Source organism: Megascapheus bottae, chromosome 12 (genome assembly GCF_031878675.1).
Source record: "Megascapheus bottae isolate mThoBot1 chromosome 12, mThoBot2.hap1, whole genome shotgun sequence".
Classification (NCBI taxonomy): Eukaryota; Metazoa; Chordata; class Mammalia; order Rodentia; family Geomyidae; genus Megascapheus; species Megascapheus bottae.
Genome location: NC_143520.1, coordinates 24867021 through 24887840, shown reverse-complemented (window position 1 = coordinate 24887840; position 20820 = coordinate 24867021). Strand labels below are relative to the sequence as shown.

The window sequence follows — 20820 nt, the reverse complement described above, 5'->3', positions numbered from 1 at the left end:
CCAACAGAAATGTCATTTTTGTTGTTTTATTTGTTTTTTGTTATGATTTTGTCTTTTTTCATATATTTTCATTGTAATTAATAGAATGATTACATTATATTTACCAGATAGAAGGTGAATTACTTCACATACATTGATACCCTTTCTCATGTCTTGCATCCCATTTTCCACCCCACCCCCACCACTCGTCTTGTTTCCCCTGTGCCTATCCAATTTCAAATAACCAAAGATGAATATATATAATATATCAGATAACAAGGTGAAATACTGTAACAATATGAGATAGCCAAGGGACAGCAAAAGAGATGAGAGATAACAGTACATTAAGGACAACAATCACTCATTATATGGCTTTTGTTTCTATATCCTGGAGGTCATTTCATTTAGCAATATATTATATGCCCTTATGTATTTAGATTTTGTTCTAATGTAAATCTCTGCTACAGAGCCAAAGGTTTCTATTGATTATGACAAATGGAAAAACCATTGAACCTATGTTCCTTTGAGTCTGGCTTATTCACTTAATACAATTTTTTTCCAAGTCTTTCCGTTTCCTTACAAATGTAGCAATGTTGTTCTTTCTGACAGCAGCATAGAATTCCATTGTGTACAAATATCACATCTTGTTCATCCACTTCATCAACTGAGGGACATCTGGGTTGGTTCCCTATTTTTGCTATGGTAAATAGTGCAGCAATGAACATCATTGTGCTAGTGAATTTAGTTTGTCCTTGTTTCTGGATGATTGGGTAAATACTAAGTAGTGGAATTGCTGGGTCATAGGGGTGCTCTATGTTTAGTCTTCTGAGGAACAACCATACGGCTTTCCATAGTTGAATGAGTTTGCATTCCCACCAACAATGTAGTAGTGATCTCTCCTGGCCACATCCCCTCCAGCATCTGTTGTTATTAGATTTCTTGATCCTGGCCATTCTAACTGGAGTGAGGGGGAATCCTAGAGATGTTTTTATTTGCATTTCTTTTAGGGCCAGGGATGTTGAGCATAACTTCATGTGTCTCTAGGCCATTCTTATTTCTTCTTCATAGAAGACTCTCTTTAACTCTTTGACCCATCTTTTAATGGGATGGTTGTTTCTTTGGAGATTAGTTTTGGAGTGATTCAATTTTTTGATCTGTTGATATATTTTAGATATGAGGCCTTTGTCCATTGTATGGTTAGTGAAAATCTCTCACTCTGTAGGCTTTTTAGTTAATTTGCTAGCTATGTCTACTGCCGTACAGAAGGTGTGCAATTTAATGAAGTCCTACTTATCCAGACTTTCTCTGATTTGTTGTGTTTCTTGGTACTTATTAAGAAAGTTTCGACCTGTGCCAAGGAGACCTAGTGTATCTCCTATTCCTTCTTGTAAAGTTTTCTGTGTATCTGCTTTTACCTCCAGGTCTTTGATCCATATGGTGGTTAATCTTATCAAACTTATTATTCTGCAGGTGCTTAACCAGTTCTGCCAGAACCACTTGTTGAAGAGGCTGTCTTTCTTCCATTCTAATTTTTTGGCTCTCTTATCAAACATTAATTGGCCCTTGTTCTGTGGGTTAATATCTGAGTCCTCAGTTCTATTCCATTGGTCTTCATGCCTGTTCTTGTCCCAGAACCAAGCTCTTTTGGTTACTGTAGCTCTGTACTAGAGTGTAAAGGTTGGTATTGAAATTCCTCCTGCGTTGTTCTTTCTGCTAAGAATTGTTTTTAGTATCAGGGGACTTTTTTTATTCCATATGAAATTTTGGACTGCCTCTTCTATTAATTTTTAAAAAAATGACTTCGGGGTATTGATGGGTATTGCATTGGATTTGTAGATAGCCCTTGGCAAGATTGCCATTTTCACAATGTTAATTCTTCCAAGCCAGGAGCATGGTTGGTTTTTCCATTTCCTCAGTTCTGCTTTAATTTCCATTTTTAGGATTTTAAAGTTTTCATCAAAATGCTCCTTTATATTCTTCATTAGGTTAATTCCTAGGCACTTTATTTTCATTGAGGCTGTTTCTACAGGAGTTGCTTTTCTGATTATTGCCTCATTCCTCTCATTGTTGGCATATAGGCAGGCAGTTGATTTTTGAGGGTTAATTTTGTACCCTGCTACTTTGTCAAAGTTTTGAATCACCTCAAGCAGCTTGGGAATGTAGTCTATATAGTTCTTTAAATACAGAGTCATGTCATCTGCAAAGACAGAAAGTTTCACTTCCTATTTCTGTATTTGAATCCACTTTATGCTTGCTTCTTGCCTTATTTCTCTGACTAGGAATTCTAATACTATGTTAAAGAGGAGTATAGAGAGTGGGTATCCTTGTCTTGTTCCTGACTTTTGAGGGAATGGCTTTAGCTTTTTGCCATTAAGTATAATACTAGCTGTGGGTTTGTCATACACAGCATTTATTACTGATGAATATTCCATGGAGTTCTAGTTTCTCCAGAGCTTTTAGCATAAATAGGTCTTGGATCTTGTCAAATACCTTTTCTGCATGTATTGAGTCAATTATGTGATTCTTGTCCTTTCTCTTGTGAATTATATTAATTTATTTGTGTATGTTAAACCAGCTTTGCATCCCTATGATGTATCCTGTTTGAGCATAGTGTATATTTTTTTGATGAGTTGCTGAAGACAGTGGGCCAGTATTTTGTTGAGAAGTTTTGCATCAATATCCATCAAAGAAATGGGTCTATAGTTCTTTTTCTTTGATGAATCTCTATCTGGTTTTGGGATGATGGTTATAGTGACTTCGTAGAATGATTTTGGTAAAGAGCCTTTGTTTTCAATTTCATGGAGGAGCTTGAAAAGTATTGGTGTGAGGTCTGCTGAATACCTTGTAGAATTCAGCTGTGAATCCATCTGGCCCTGAGCTTTCCTTGGATGCAAGTTCTCTTGTTGCCATTTCTATTTCATTGCTTGAAATAGGTCTGTTTCGTTGGGTTAGGTATTCTTGATCCAGTGTGGGTATGTCAATATTGGCTAGAAATTCATCCATTTATTCTAGATTCTCAAATTTGTTGACATAAAGATTTGAAAAGTATTTCCTCATGATTCTCTGGATCATTGTAATTTCTGTCGTGATATCATTCTCATCTGTGATTTTGTTTATTTTTCTATGTTGTTTAACTGGAGAGATAAATCTATTGATATTGAGAGTTAGGATTGAAAAATATTTACTAGTTCCTGCCATTTTTAAAAGCTTTCATTACAGCCTGTGGCTTGACAGTTCTTCCGGTACTTAGCTGGTATGATTTTTATGTGCCATTTCTTTGTCAGTATCACATTTTTGTTGGTTTTCAATGTGTAGAACATATTTGAGAATTTTTTGTAATGTTGGATTGGATGCTACATAATGTTGCAACATTTCCTTGGAATGGAAGGTTTTTATTATTCCCTCAGTTATGAATGAGAGCTAAGCTAGATACAGTATTCTTGGTTGGGAGTTATTTGTCTTAAGGGCATGACATATATCCTTCCAATCTCTTTTTGCTTGCCTGGTCTCTACTGAGAAATCTGTGGTTATTCTGATTGGTTTTCCTTTGTAGGTAATTGTTCTCTTCTCCCTGGCTCCTTTTAAAATGCTTTCTTTGGTCTCTATTTATCCTGAATGGATTATAATGTGGTGGTGGGATGTCCTTTTTTAGTCAGGTCTCTTTGGGGTTCTAAAAGCTTCTTATATCTGGATGGGCCTGTCCTTCTGGATATTTGGGAAGTTCTCTGAGATGATTCCCTGAACTATATTTCCAATACCATTGACCTCTTTCTCCAGACCCTCCTCAATACCAACTAGCCTTAAATTAGGTTTCCTTATTGTATCTTGGACCTCCTGAAGCATTTAATCTTATTTCCTAGGTTTGAGTTGACTCATTTTCTGTTCTTTCTCTATAACAACTAGTTTATCTTCAAACCCAGAGATTCTTTCTTCTGCATTGTCTCACCTGCTATCAAAACATTCTACTTTATTCTTCATCTCTCTTGCTTCTGATTGCTTATTTTTGATGCCTTGTCTCTCTTGTTTTAGATCGTCTATGGACTTCTTTAACTCCTTGATTTCCATTTGAGTGTTTAGCTCAAGAGCTTTACTTTCATTGGATAGTTGTTGGAGTTTGGACAGATTTTGTTTGTGGATTCTATGAATTCGTCCCATTTTCTTTGTAAATCCTTTTTATGGCCTCTTTTATGGCTTCCTCTCATTCACATATTCCATTCTTCATGGTTTCATCTCATTTAGATATGGCTTTCTCACGTATCTCTTTCTATATGTTTTCAAATTTTCATTAATCATGTTTATCAATTGCATTTGTATAGCATATAGAGTACTCTCCTGTAGTTTTGCCATTGACTGTTCCATTGCCTGTTTATATTGGTGGGAGATGCTATTCTTTGATTTGCTATTTTCTTGAGTTTCTTGTTCATCCCATTTGAAAATGGGAGCAAGATTAATACTGCACACGATTACAATTTTTAAGATAACCAACCTAGAGCTCTTTAGGGTGCCAGACAATAGATTTTCACATTTTTAGCTTTGTATTATCACTCTCTCTTTTTTTTGTGCACTTACAGACAAATCTAATACCACCACCAGTCAGCGTGTTTTGACCAAAAAAAAACCCCTCAATCCAATCTCTATTATACTTCAGTCCCTCTGGACCTACAGTATAATTGAGCACCTAGATATACAGTACTGCTCAACAGCCATCATCTGTAAATCCATGTATTATAAAAATTGAAGGGTGAACAGAGGACCAGAGACAGAAAAACAGTATGAAAGATAAGAGTGGAGGTAAGAAAAGAGTAGTGTAGGAGTGTAAGATTAATATAGTAATGAAGAAAAGGGATAGTGTAAGGATAACTGACCTAAGGTGAAAGAAAGGTAAAATAATTGAGTAAAAAATGTAGAAGAAATAAGATAAAACTTACAAAAATAAGAAGAGTAATAAGAAGGATATAAAAAGAAAAAAGGAAGGTATATATAGGAGAGTTCAATGATAAAAATTTCAAAAAGTAAAAATAAACAACAAAAACAAGAAAACAGGTGGGGGGAGATCCCACACAATTGTGAGTTCTTAGACTAGAAATACTAGGGTTAAGATCCAACAGATTAAAAAAGCAGGTGTCTGTATCAATAAAAATATCATTTGTATCCAGTCTGTACCCAGTTCTCTCACAATGTTTTTTATTCATATATTTTTATTGCAATTAATAGAAGGGTTACATTATAGTCATCAGATAGAAGGTACATTACTTCACAAATATTGATGCCCTTTCTCATGTCATGGTCCCCATTTCCCTCCTCCCCACCCCCACACACAACTTGATTTCCCCCCTTCTCTCTCTTATTTCAAATAACCAATTAAGCTTATACAAAATGTATCAGATAACAAGGTAAAATATTATAACAATATGAGATAACCAAGGGACAGCAAGAGAGATGAGAAATAACAGTATATTAAGGACAACAATCACTCATTATATGGCTTTTGTTTCTATATCCTGGAGGTCTTTACATTTTGTGTCATACTATATGGCCTTATGTATCTAGATTTTGTTCTATTGTGGATCTCTGCTAGAAGAGCCCAAGGTTTCTACTGATTTTGACAAATGAGGGAACCATTGAGCCTATGTTCATTTGAGTCTGGCTTACTTCACTTAATATGATTTTTTCTAAGTCTTTCAATTTCCTTACAAATGGAGCAATATTGTTCTTTCCGATAGCAGCATAGAATTCCATTGTGTATAAATACCATATCTTGTTGATCTACTCATCAACTGAGGGACATCTGGGTTGGTTCCATATCTTTGATATGGTAAATAGTGCTGCAATGACCATTGTTATGCACAATGTTTTTAGGAACAACCTCAATGACAGAAGGAAAGCAGGGGGAAAAAAGGTGGAGGTAAATTGGCAAAAAATAAATAAGAACACATAAAAATGCAAATGAAAAAAGGTGGAAAGAAAAGGGGGGTATTATTCAGTTTGGAAGGTTTTTTTGGGGGGCGGGAGACGGGATAGGAAATCTGTCTCTACTACATTCGAGATCCAATCACTTCAAAAAGTATTTTTCTCTTGGGATTTGACTTTGTGGTTTTTTGATCAGTTTTTTGATTGGGCAGAAAAATAAACAAAATGTTGGAGCCACCAGCGGCTTTGCTTTGTTTACCAGGAGTGTGGCCCCGCGCCTGGGGCAGATGTCTGGCTAAAGTGCCTCTGGGAAAACCTTTGGCCACTTCTTAGGCTCCAGTTGGTTTGGCAGGGTCTTTGCCAGCAGTCAAGTTGGTGCTGATTTCGGCGTGTGAGGGAGGGGATTCTTTCCCAATGCCTCTGGGAGCAGAAGTGGAAATGTCCACAGAGGTATTCACAAATTGCTGTGTTTTCTGGTTCCATGAGGCTAGGAATTGGCTCTGGGTTTGCATAGGCTCTGTAGAGCTAGCATGATTGTGCTGCTGAGAAAAGCTGTCTGCTCAGGTTCCAGAGGGAGGCTTTGTCTCTGTGGCAGCTCCAAGTGGCTGGCACTGCTCTATGCTGTCTTCTTGCACCGGGTTTTCTGCCTTTCTCCTCTCTGACTGAGATCTCTGTGGTGCTAAAGCTTACTTAGGATCATTCTTTGTGTATGAACTTTCCCCTACAATGCTAGAACTGGTATCTTGGTGAGAGCTCAGAAAGACACACAGAACCACCGTCATCTGCCGATTCCCAAAAATGTCATCTGAAAAATGCCAAAGGGGAGGATGTCAAATTTACATGGAAGAGCCATATAAATAAGACACAGGTTTGATTTTGTACTTTCTAGCTACAGATTGGTTGTATAATTACTTGTGTAAATAATATAAAAGAAGCCATTATCTATAAAGTTCAAATATTTCTATTTGAAGATAATGCAGTTTTCTACCATGATTCTTGATGATGGAGGGCAGTTCTTGTAAAGGGGCCAGAGAAGCAACAGGCAATATGGCCAGATTGAATTTGGAGGAGGAGAATTTCTAAGAAGATCCTTATGATACAGAGAGGAAATCATGCCCACAGTCAGACTAAAGAAATACTCCATTGATTAGTTAGCTTTGTAAACGTCATCTTCATCATCATTGTCATCACCCCTGCTTAAATTATACTTCATTTCGGTAAGGCATTAGAGCTAAAATGATACTCTTAAAGCCTTTTGAAATATATTCTCAATTTTTACAAAAAAATTATTAATGGAATTCCTGGAATGCTTTTGGAAGTCTTCCTTACAAAGTAAAATATCACACACATCACACACTGTTTGTTGTTGTTTTCATTTTGTTTTTGCCAATCCTGGGACTTGAACTCTGAATCTGGGCACTGGTCATTAGCTTTTTCAAGGCTAGTGCTCTACAACTTGAGCCACAACTTCAGTTCTGGATTTTTCTATGTATGTGGTACTGAGGAATTGAACCTTGAACCCAGGGCTTCCTGCATGCTAGACAGGCACTCTACCACTAGACCACACTTCCAATCAGATACTTTTGATAATGCGAAAACTGTATTACTACAACAAATTAGAAAGCACCTCACATAGATACCTATATAGTTAAAATATCATGTTTGCATGGGGACAAACTTTGATTTACTAAAGGTTAGTATGTACTTGTGAGTGTATTTGTGTGTGTGTGTGTGTGTGTGTGTGTGTGTGTGTGTGTATACCTGCATGTGAAGGTGTTGCAGTTCTGCTCTCTAATAGTAAAAAGGGCAGGTGACCTGTCAGAGCTTATAGAAAATATTTTAAATGAAATTGGAATAAGCACTTGCTCCATATTATTTCCCTTACATCTTATTTCAAGAGCCACTTTCTTTCTCCATTCATATTGCTCTGTATTTCATTGCACTTACTCCATTGAGCCTTACTTGAAGTGTGTATCCTGGATTGAAAAGGGAAGAGAATGCAATAGTTCTTGGGTGGCAAAGCCATTCTGTAGTTTCATAGAAGTTGTGTGTTCTTCTGGCTCTCACTTTTGAGTCTTAGAAGTCTGTGTGATTGAACTATTTGGATACTAATTCTAAAACCCTTGTTCTCAATGTTTTGCATAAGCAGGAGCAATGAGACAAGACAGTTTGGGAAGGCTTTAGTCATACAATAGGAAAACTGAATTTGGAAACTGATTATCAATTGTTTTTGGAAAAGCTCTCAGAAGGTATTGAGCAAGAAACCGGTCCCCAGCATTTAAAGAGTTAAAGAAGAAACCCTATTAATTGACAACTGATATCTGATAGGCAGCTTATATAGTCACCAAGAAGAATAAGAAAATATTCAAAGGGCATTGTAATGTTTACATATAAGATGGTTGATTAGAGATGATGTTCATCACATAACAGAGTTTTTGCAACAGTTGCTAAAGACATCTTTTACTTGACTGGGTGTTAGGAAGAATTATGCCTCCCTTCAACAAAGGTACAGTGGGTTATGCTTAAAATCTTAGCTGCTGAGAAGGTGAACACCAGAAGGATTGTAGTTCAAGACCAGCCTAGGCAAAAAGTTAACAAGCTGGGCACACATGTGTCATCTCAGCTATGAAAGAACCATAAATGGTAGGCCATGCCCTGAACATTTCTGGAAAATTTGTAAAATTTTAAAAAAGCCTAAAGGACTGGAAATGTGGCTCAAGTGGTAGAGTATATCTGCAAGCAAAAAGCCCTAATTATAGACAAAAATCTTTAAGTACTGAGAAGAATATAGAATTATTTGCTTTATATATTTGTATTGGATATATTTTTTCTGTCACAGACATATACATATTAGCTACATGTGAGAGAGGTATATTCTTTTAAAAGCCATTCTTATTGCAGGATTGAATAAAAATTAATAAATAGGCACCTATGAGCTCTATTCAGTCCCACTGTGGCTGGGAGTAAGAATTTTTTTTCAAACCACTTATTCCTAACACTCCATAGGAAGCGTTTAGACTTGTTTAGGACATGAAAGGGTGCCCACAGCTTCATGAAGCATATGGTGAGCGTTGAGATGGGGTATGTGAAGCTATAGGAAGGTTATTACTATAAATTGAATTGATGATCTAGACTGGGAGAGTGGAAAATTAAGTTTTGTAAACTGAGGAGCTAGGATTATAATAGAAGGTAAATGTCAGGAGGGGAATTTGGAGCTTTCAGAGTAGAAAAGTTGTTGAAGAATAACTGATTTGTAATAAACCTTATGAAAATACTTTGAGATGCACTTTTGTTATTTAAAAAAATGACAGAGCGAGTACAGCCATAATAAAAAGGACTTTTTAGTCTTGTTACTTAGTGACCATGTATAATTTCTCAGCAAGCAGAAACAGAGTATGGAGCCCGTTTTTCTTCTCAATTCATTTCTTTTACTCTGTTATCAAAGGACTTGATCCAATACAAAGCAAGAAACTACATGTGGTGTGGATAGCATTAAAGGAAATGGACATGAGAAGGTTGTCATGGAAACAGACTAGTGTCCAATTCAATTCCTATAAAAATCTCTAATCTTCCAATGCATCTCAATAGAGTTCTATTCCAGCTCTTCAGTTATAACTTCCTAGAAAGGTCTTGTGTATTTATTTTATTTGAACAAATAAAAGTAATTATACAGTCTGGTAACAAACAAAAGTTTGTTTTTTTTTACAAAACATTCAGAGATGTGTTTTAAGGTCACGATAACAATATGGACTGACCAGAGTGGCCTTGGAAGGTTATCACATCAGTGATGTGATCTTTTGTAGGTAAATTACTTGCATTTGAAGCCTTGGTTCACTGCCTGCTCTTTGAAAAAGACAAATTAATTTACCTTCGATCATAATTTGAGGTAATGCTGAAAGACCTAAAAAGACGAACTTTCAAACTCTAAAACTGTTTAGTATTATTTTTCCAGCACAAATATTATGGTATGAATAGTAAGTTAATGCTATCTGGAAGTCATTTACTTTTACATGGAAATTAAAATACATAGTAAATGTACTTAAAACATTATAATTTGCTTCATAATATTTTCATATTCTACATAGCTGTTTTAGAAAGTGTTTCAAAATAAACATCTTTTAAGACATATACAAGTATTTTAATATGATGACATCAAGTCCTTTTCCATTAATTTGTAGAATCCATTATCCAAAATGCAATCATTTTGAGGGTTGTTTCCACTCCATCCATTTTGCACTTTTAGTCACAAAACAATATGAATCTCAAAAACCGGTTATCTTGGCAAATAGTGGGGCCAACCAATGAGGAAGTTATAAAAAGAAACTATGTATTTATTTTGCCCTCAGATGGATAATATGCAACATATGATTTCCTCCTCCCTTTGCAATTGATGTGTCTGGTTCACCAAATAAAAATATTTGATGAATGGCACAATTGGGAAAACATTAGAAATAGATCATTTATTATAGGAAATTACTGCTTTACAAAATTACTACAGTAATGGAGTTTAAACTCAGAGCTTCATGCTTCTTAGTCAAGTAAAGTACCACACAAACCACACATTCAGTTCTTTTCTGTTGTATTTTTCAGAAAAAGTTTTGTGCTTTTTGCCTGAGATTGGCCTTGAACTGTGATCCTGCCTGTGTCTCCTGTGTAGCTAGAATGACAAGTATGTGTCAATGCACCTGACCCACTTGGGGTGTTTGCAAATTTAATTAAGCTTTACATAGAGGATAAAGCATGACGTACTCAAAATGCTTGAAATTATCCATTGATGGATGATTAGATGAATAAAAGACAAGGATTGGGAGCTGAGCACTGTGGTCCATGTCTATAATCCTAGCAATTCGGGAGGCAAAGATCTATAGGATCATAGTTAGAGACCAGCTCAGACAACAAATTAATGAGACCCCCCCCATCTTAACCAACAAGGCTGAGCATGGTGCTATGCCTCTCTTCCATCCCAGCTATCAGGAAGCTGGCATAGGAGAATGCGGGCTCAGGCCTGTGTATGGATAAAAATACCAGCTCCTACTCAAAAAATTACAAAATCAAAAATGTTTGAGAATATGGCATAAGTTGTGGGTCAAGACCCTGCATTCAAACACTGGCATTGTGAAGAAAAAATAAATAAAACTAACATTCAAAGAGAGGGAATTCAAGGTAGGGAGAGCAGATCTACTTTGGCATGTGTTTTATTTCTCTTGATAATTAGTATATTCATTTTATATGACTCATAACAATATTTCTTAAAGCCTTTTAAAAGTATGATCTCACAGATCTATGGGTCTGAAATTTGGACCCAGTGTAGGTGAGTTCTCTCCTGGTCTTACACAGAAAGCAGAAGCTGCTAGGGGCTGTTGCTGCATCTGAAGATTCAAGGATTCTTTCTAAGATGTATGGGGGCTGGCAAAATTCACCTTCTTGCAGTTGTATGACCTGAGTCTATTTTGTGTTTTGGTTTGTTTTCTATCAGTGGTTGCAAGCAACATAAAGAAGCTGTCCTGCAACATGACCTTCTCCAAAACATGACATCTTTTACCCTCCAGTGCAGCCAGAGATCTCACTATTCTGTTGCTAATCTGAGGAATTACAAAACACTTTACATAACTTGATCCATAGACCTTTTATCCATAGTCATAGTCTCTCACATATAAGAGAAATAAGTTATGTAGGACATGTGTACCATGGGACATGAACCTTGGAACATCTGCATATTACACCAAAACCACAAAAAATCTGCACATCCAACTATATTTGATTAAATAAAATATTCAAGGGATTTTCTATTGGGTTTAACTCTGCTATTTGTGTTCTTCAGTTTACAATAGTACAATAGTGTGAGAAGCAAAATGTTTATATATCTGACTTCACAAATATTTAAGCTTCCTTTAAAATCCTTTAGGGTCAAGCAAAGTACTAAAAATACATAAATTTTAGTACCATTAATATTTGAAGTGGGAGGATTTTACAGTAAAGTAGATGAAAAATAAAGTGTTTGTCATCTTGTTATTGTATTAGTGAATGTTGTTTACGGCATTATCTTGTACTCTTGCTCTATTTTCTACCACCAGTCAACTTTAGGAATGAATTATTTGCATTTAATTATTTAGTATTTTTCCTTAAATGGTATGAAAAAGATCAAGACTGTATCTTTATCAGTTATGTGAATAGCAAGGTCAAATAAATTGCCCATGGGAAAAGTAGAGCTGGAATGCAATCAAGTATATGAAGGTGATTTGTATGGATATTGCACAGATAATCACTAATATTCAGTCATTACTTTAAGCAAGCACTGTGTATGAATCACTCTATTCAGTCTTTAAAATAACTCTTGAAAGAGGAGGAATTGTTGTTCATTGCCCAGATAAGGAAACCAAGGTTTTATAAAACTGCACAATAACCATGCTTCAAATGAGGGTGTGCCTCAAGTGTGGACCTGTGTAATTTCTCAAAGCCCTCAGTTCAGTGTGTGTGCATGTTTATTATCATTAAGTAGTTTTACAAAGGAGTTATCATTTAATAAAGCAGTTTGTGAATATAATATATTTTTTTCAATTTCGCTTCTTTCACCCATCCCACTCCTGCCCTCCCACCTTCCAATTTTGTTAAATGTATATTGGTCTCTAATGGGACATACATTGACTAATTTCTCCTCCTTTCCTTTTCTTCTCATTTGTTTACTCCATTCCACCTAACCACATCCTATCACTTTTACATACCGCTTCCTGGTGTTTTATTGTGCTTAGCATTGACTTTGCTTTATAAGTAATTACACTATTTGAATTCTCCCTTGAATATTCCATGTTTCAGTTAATATATTTGTGTACACTTCAATGCCATTCCACTCCAAAGAGAGACAGAAATTATACCTGCTAGCAAAATAGTGCAGACAAATGATCTGAGGAAAAGTAGTTACAAATCAATAAGTGGGGAACCATAGATATCATTTAGCTATATAATATACCTTAAAGGTCAAAACTAGAAGTTACCTAACTTTTACCTTCCTATGCAAAAAAAACTGGCCTAACATTAGATGTAGCCTGAAGTCTTTTAGACCATCAGAAATGGTATTGTCTGGTATTAAACTCTACTTGGCTACAGCACTGATGAACTCATTGACATCTATGCATTTTTTACATACATAGACATGTGAAATATGGAGGGAGAGTGAGCATTTTAAGAACTGGATCAGATGGGTGGTGATGGCTCAAGTGGTAGAATGCTAGCCATGGGGAAAAGAATCTCAGGAGCAGCATCCAGGCCCTGCATTCAAGCCACAGGACTGGTATTAGAAAAGTAAAGAAAAAGAAAAAAATAGATAAAAGTTTGCTTAAAGTCTTAATTTGATCATGAAACACTTTCCATTTATTATCATGCATTTTCCCTTTTTTAACCAAATGGGAAAGTCATTATTATTTGTTTGCTGTATTCTTTTGGAAGGAAGTTGGCAGATTTCTCAACTTACTTTTACTCGAGGTATCTAATGGGATCCTTTAGAAGGTACAAAAGTCAACTGACTGTGGTGATCAAATTATATGCAGAGTACAGTAACTGGGGAGAGTGAAGCAAATAGATGATGATGGAGTGCCAAGAGACTCCACCACCTAGCACTTGGCCCTTCAGCTTAAATCCTATTATTTCTCTAATATCAATTCATTTACCTGAAATGCAAAGCAGGATATACAGAGATACCCAGACTTTGAACTTTTCTGATAAAAGTGTCCCAAGAATCTCAGCAGGAAAATATGTTATATGTTAATAGGAAATTAAAGATAATAGCCATGTATATAATAATGCTGAATCAAATATAACATGAACAATTTGAATATACATTGAATATTTGCATTTATTTAAAATATTTCTTTCAAGTATACATTACTCTAAGACTGAGAAAAATATAATAAAATTGTATTTGCATCTATGTACTTATCCTCTCTCTACTCTTTCTCCCATCCTTTGTAGTCCTCTGATGAAAGAAACTGTTACTTTGCCTTTTTGGTATTAGTATTTTTTCTCCTTTGTGATTGTTTTGTTTTCTATACCTTTGGTCTTGTATGTAAGTTTATCTGATTAGGGAAGGGAAGGAGGAGGGCAGAAATGGTGGGAAAAGGATGAACACACGTAATGCAGCAGTGGTACTAAACACTGTGTTGAAAATGAACTATGTAATTTGTAGAGGACTCAGGAGGGAAAATGTGAGAAAATGAAGGAAGAGGTAACACTATGTACTCCTTACTTGATTTACTTAATTATAACCCATCTATGCATCACCTTCACATACAGTAACAATTTTAAAAAAGAAATACTGTGTCAATACAAAGCCAGCAGAGGGTGCTAAGTCTCCGAGTCATTTGCAGAAGCAGCCAACAAAAGAGCACTGTCCTTTGCAACCTACAGTGGTAAAAGCAGGTAACACAACAGCAGCTCATGACAGAGGTCAGAGCATAAATTTGTCATTAAAAGTATAAAAAAATGATCATTTTAAAAGAAGTAAATATATGCATGCTTATGCTTACATACATGCATGTGCTTACACACACACATACACCTAGACACACACAGAGGCTTCAAAACCTGAGGAAGATTGTAGGATTTTCTGTGCATAGAGAAGTTGCCAGGGGCCTTCCCTCTGGAGAGGAGGAAGTGGGATCTTGGCTTCAGTTGACAACTGAGGCAGCGGTGGTTTAGTAGCTGTGAAATACCTGTAACCACACAGGGTCCTAGCATTTTGAAATTCTTGATCATTTTTAATATGATATGCTGCATTTCAAGTCTATAAATTATGTAGTACATTACTTTGAGAGTTTCATGCTCCTTGCCCCTGGCAAGTGTGGCAGGGTGTGACTTGACTCACACCTTATGGTAAAGGTGATTTGTGAGGGCTTCAAGGAGGTCAGTGGGCTGCCCTCTCTGCCATCAGCAAGCCTCCCTGAGTTAGTCATTTAACAAAATTAAACTGCTTATAAAATATGCATAGTCCTCCTTGTTATCAGTGTGGTGGAAATCTCGGTGAATATAAGTGGTTAGCAGGCTTGGGGGGTATGGAAAAACCATAGGGTAAAAAGAAAGAAACTCAAGTAAGTAGAAAGAAAAATATCCCTTCTTACCCAAATTAAACTAGACCCAATTTAGAGATGGGGAGAAAATTTTATTTTAAATGATAGTCAGAGTTTTAAATAATAACAGTGAAGAGCAGATTTTAATTTCTGAACTGGATCTTAAGCAGACAGAGAAAAGTAAGCAAAGATACCATGCACTCCAAGTTTCACTCAAAACCATTGGGTATGCTTTCTTTCCGTATATTTCATGGAATTCATAGGCTGAATTTTGAAAAGGTTTAACTTATATATTAAATTTCTTACCCCCAATAACTCAGAATGCGACTATTGGAAACTTATGGTTTTAAAGAGAAAATTATGGTAAAATATATTGTTCCACTGGGGCCCAATTTAACCTTAGAAAAAATAATTTAGGGCACAGGAAGAAAACACAGTAAAAACCAGGTAAACACAGGGTCAAAATATGTACTTGCCAGATAAGATGGGAAGCTTGTCGGGAGAAATCAACTCTACCAACATTTGGATGTTGGACTTTTGGCCCACTAGAAAATAAATATCTATTGTTTATGTTACCCAGTCTCTAATACTTTGTTTTGGCAGTTCTCCAAAGTTAATGTAATAGAGACAACAAAGGCAGAGTCATTATGATGACCCAGAAATCTCCAGAAGGCACAATAATCACTGGTCCACAAAAAGGAGTAGAGTCTATTCTTGGAATTTCAAAGCCCGAGGAAAAATGGTGTGTGTGTGTGTGTGTGTGTGTGTGTGTGTGTGTGTGTGTGTGTGTGTGTGTTTAATGTAAGCCTTGCTTTTGAGAACATAGTAAAGTAAAATAGTACCAAAAATAGTCATGATGTTATATTTAGACAACATAAACACCAAATGTAAAAGAATTTTAATAACACTATAAAATATTGAATGTCCAATTTATAAAAAGAACTCTATGTATACTGAATACTTATGTTGGTAAATAGCCTTGGTAATATTAATGCTTTGTCACAGTAAAACAAGGAGCAAATGTAACATCAACATAATATATTGCAAGTGATTTCTATTTAAGGATCAGCATGCTGTGTCATTAATGGTAACTTCCTATTCCCTACATAGTAAGAGAAAGAGCACAGTAATTATTTAACATGGCTTCTACTCACCTTCCACTCACACCAGACTCTGAATTATCATTAACATTATCAAAAAGTGGATCAGCTGAAAATGTATTTCAAATCCATGATTTCTGTGATTTAACATTTTTTAAGAATATTGGTTCTAAATGATAAAGTAACTTGGAAGGTATAGTTAGTAAATATACTATGGTATAGTAACTCTAATGGTAGATGAATAGCTTCTTTGTCTTGGTAGAAATTATAAAGTTGAGAGTTTGCTAATGAGAAAATCAATTCATATGGTCATCAACGTGTAATAACTTAGTCTAAGTTATAGTCTTTCATAAGTAAGCAGGTTTGAAATATTCCCTCTTGCATTATAGCCAGACATAAAAGTTTTAAGTATGGCACAGAACAATGGGAAGTCTGGATGAAGAAAGCCACATGTCCCATTAGAGAAAATCTTCATATGTATTGTTTACGCAATAGGCAGCGGCCATAGGGGAAAATGCTTGTTCCCTAGGAAAGCCAGTGAGGCATTTGAGGTTGTCCACCCAGTTATAAAGATCTCAGGAGTGATGAAGCTAGCTGTGAAGATAGTAGAAGATGAAGTCAGGAAACTCATCAGATGTTAGAACTTCTCAGCCACAGGGTGGATATGGGCAAGCAAGAACAATTTTTTTAGGTACTGGGAATTTTATCCAAGCCGGAATCCACATTCAACTTTACAACCTGGAATTAGTTCCTGATTTGGAAAACAGTAACTACTGGTATTCAAATGCTATCTATGTACCTCAAATACTTTGTGTACACTGTTTCAGTATACTCAAAATGTCTTCCATGAGCCATGGCTCACCACAGGATATTAAAAATAAAATACAGAGGACAACTGCAGATAAAATGTAGAAGAGATAAGTAAATAAGTAATAGAAATCAAATCTGAATTTCCTGATCAAATCACAGACCAACATGTACTACCATGCTGTGAATTTTTATTATTAAAAAGGATAAGAAACAATCAAGTATAAAACTGAGATCTTTATCAGATAGCATCATTTTTGATTTTACATTTTGCAAACAAATAATGAAAGCTAGCAACAGATTTCTTTGTTCAAGAAAAGAATTGTCAGCCAAGAATATTAACAAATATTTCCAACCCCAAATAAAAGTAATCATGCCTGTAATCTTAGCTATGCAGGAGGCTGAGATCTGAGGATCAAGGTTCAAAGCCTGGACACTAAAGTCCATAAAGCTCTTATCTGCAATTAACCACCAGGAAACCAGAAATGGCATTGTGTCTCAGTGAGTAGGGTGGTAGCCTTGAGGTGAATAGCCCAGGGATAATGCCCAGGCACAGGCTCAGAGTTTAAGTTCCACAACCAACCAAAAAAAAATCTAAAATAAGATAATTTCAAGTATCAATCAAGGCTATGCAAAAGTACTTATACTAAGCTTAACATTAAATAAAATATAGTTCCCATTTGAATTTTCTAACAATGAGATTATAATCTGGTATATCCTGATTAACACACCCTGGATATCTTGAGAACTTCCCTAGCTAAACTTTTTGAAAATTACCTAAGAGCATAACACTTAACAAGATTTCTGAAGAATATAATTCAAAAATCTTCAAAAATCTTACTGGTGATATTTAATATGATTTACAAGATGCAGTAAAATTTGAAACATATATTTAAACTTATGCTCTAAAATAGCCACCAATATCTCTATAAATGAGTAGTCAAGCAGTGGTTGAAACTGGAGCCATTACTTACTTTGCTTGATACTTAACCTGTTGAAGCCTTACAAGTCAATTATTCGTCAGGAAATGCAAAACCAGCAAGTAACAAACAGTGAGTAGTTTTATTTAATAATTGAGATTTTACCAAAATCCTCTAAAAGATAGCATTCCCCATATTTTCCATTTGTGGAGGGAAGAAAGACAGCACTGTTGAACCAGCTTTCTCAAGATCATATAGCAGAACCAGCTTTCTCAAGATCATATAGCAGAGACCACTTGGAATCGTGTCACAAATTTCCACAGGTAGAAATGCTATGCTGTGACCTATTGGAAAGGAGATATTAATTTGTTAGCTGAATTATGTATTTTCAGGTGTTTTCCTATACTGCTGACAAAGAAATCCGAACTGATGACTTATGCTTGGATGTCTCCAGACTCAATGGACCTGTGATCATGTTAAAATGCCACCATATGAGAGGAAATCAGCTGTGGGAATATGACCCTGAGGTATGATGCTAACCTCAACTTACTCACTATTCAGTGCTAGTATTTTAGTTAAAAAAACAAAAAAACAAAAACAAAAAAAAAACAATTGCGCAGGGAGTTTAGCCTAGTGGTAGAGTGTTTGCCTAGCATGCACGGAGACCAGGGTTCGATTCCTCAGTACCACATGCATAGAAAAGAGCCAGAAGTGATGCTGAAGCTCAAGTGGTAGAGCTCTAGCCTTGAGAAAGTCCAAGGACAGTGCCCAGACCCTGAGCTCTACCCAGGACTTGCCAAACTGTTTTTGCTGCATTTGAGTATTGAAAGTGTGCCAAGTCATATCTGATTGTATTAGGAGGGTATATACTAGAAGTAGGATTTTGCCAAACTGGACCAATCATGTAAAACATGAGTAAGCCAGGTGCCAGTGGCTCATGGCTGTGGCACTGTGGCTCAAGGGAGAGTACCAGACTTAAGATGAAGAGTCCAGGAACAGCACTTAGACCCAAAGTTCAAGCCCATGACTAAGAATCAAAAACAAACGAAACTACATGAATAATCAACTGAAATGTAAAATCTCCATGTACATGTGCAACACAAATGACATAAAGAACAAATTGTCCATCGGCTTGTATACAGATGTATACAAACAACAGTGTTGACAACATGCATTTTCAAAGTTTGAATTTCGTTCCACTTTAATCTCTCATACTTGTTGAACTAAAATAAAAACTTGACAAGCTTAACAAGATGTACCTATTATTGAAATTACTATTTCAGATGCTTCTCGACTTTTACCATGGTATTTTTCATAGAATTACATAAACCAATTAAGCATGTAAACAACCCTCATCCACATAAGATAAAACACATTCCTGACAGAGAAACTAACAGAACTGCTAGTGGGAATTTATGGCCAGGCAGTGTGTAAAAATCATTGGAGCCATCAGATGGAGCTAATAAAAAAGAAATATTTTCCTCTACAAAGGCAGCAGCCTCCAGACAGTTTCTTGTACTCCAGTTCTCTTTGGCTAACAAAATGGATTGGGTATCTGTGTCACATTGCCAGCATTATTAAATGGTCAGTCATGTGTTTGTAGAACTAAAGGTTTTTCTTCTTACAAGATAGATGATATAAGAGACATGAACCAGTCTCACAGAGGCAGTGTCCCATAAAATCCTAGAATGTTCTCTACAAGTAATAATTTAAGTACTAATCTACAGAGTTTTGGGTATTGCTGACATTTGAACAAGTTCTTATTTTCAAAACTGTTGGGAAGCAAGGTGCGGTGGCTCATGCCTTTAATCCTAGCTAGTCAGGAGGCTGAGACCTGAGGATAACAGTTCAAAGCCAGCCCTGGCACTAAAGAACAGGAGACCCTTATCTCCAATTAATCACTGGAAAACAAAAAGTGGGGCTGTGGATCCAAGTGTAGAGTGGTAGCCTTGAGCTGAAAAACAAACTTTCTGAATCTTTCTGTGTTGTACCACTATGATCTATTCCCTCTTTTGCCTTCAGTGTCTCAATCCATTTGGCCACTGTAGTTTGTGTGTGTGTGTGTGTTTCTCCAGCTGTGACCTATTATCATAACACAGTAGAGCTTTACTCAACCTTACCCGATAGCAAATCTGGGCCTTTAATCAGTGCTCTCCCTATCAACTAAGGAAACTTGACTAGTGTACAAAGTGCAAACTCTGCAACCAGTATTTGCTTTAGCTTATTGTACAGTACAATGAATTTCATTATATTCCCACACCTGTGTATTATAAACTTAGATCTTATTTACCTTCATTGCCCTCTCTTTCCTCTAGTATTTATTTTAAAATAGAACTCATTATTGTACTGAGTTTTGTCCCAAAACGCTAGACTTCTTAGATAATGACCCAAAAAAATGAGACCTTTTTTTGGAAAGAGTTTAGATTTTATTGTTATTAAGATATTACTTTTTTTATATATTTGCTTTTATGTAATTAATAGAGTGGTTACAGTTATATTCCCCAGATAGCAGGAGCATTACTTCGCACACATTGATGCCCCTTCTCATGTTTCTATTTCCATTTCCCTTCCCCGCTCCCTCCCAATCATATTGTTTTCCCCCCTTCCCTTTCCTATTTCAAATAAACAAACAATCCTGTGTACAATATACCAGATTACAAGGTAAGATACTGTAACAATATGAGAATAATAAAAGGACAAGAAAAGAGATGAGAAATAACATAGTACATTAAGAACAACAATCACACATTATATGGCTCTTGTTTCCATAAGATTTTACTTTTGTGTAAGACAAAGAAGTATTAATTGTCACAGCAGCATTTTTAATCTTTAAACTTCTATGTAACTCTGTGTGTGTGTGTGTGTGTGTTGTGTGTGTGTGTTGTGTGTGTGTGTGTGTGTGTGTGTGTGTGTGTCCTGTGGCTTGAATTCAAGACCTGTATGCTATTCTTGAGTTTCCTTGCGGTGGCACATCACCACTTGAGCCACAGCTGCAGTTCCAGATTTTTGGTAGTTGATAAAGATAAGAGTCTCACAGACTTTCTT

The 20820-nt window shown here is 36.0% G+C and overlaps 1 protein-coding gene across 4 annotated transcripts in view; it reads left to right on the top strand.

Annotated features, from left to right (window-relative positions):
- The window catches only part of Galnt13 (polypeptide N-acetylgalactosaminyltransferase 13), a 497787-nt gene that overhangs the window by 460783 nt on the left and 16184 nt on the right, over nucleotides 1–20820 (top strand). For all 4 annotated transcript variants that reach the window (XM_090342814.1, XM_090342813.1, XM_090342815.1 and 1 more), the window contains one exon: nucleotides 18168–18302. In XM_090342814.1, coding sequence (XP_090198940.1) covers nucleotides 18168–18302 — 135 coding nt within the window. The remainder of the gene's footprint in view (nucleotides 1–18167; nucleotides 18303–20820) is intronic.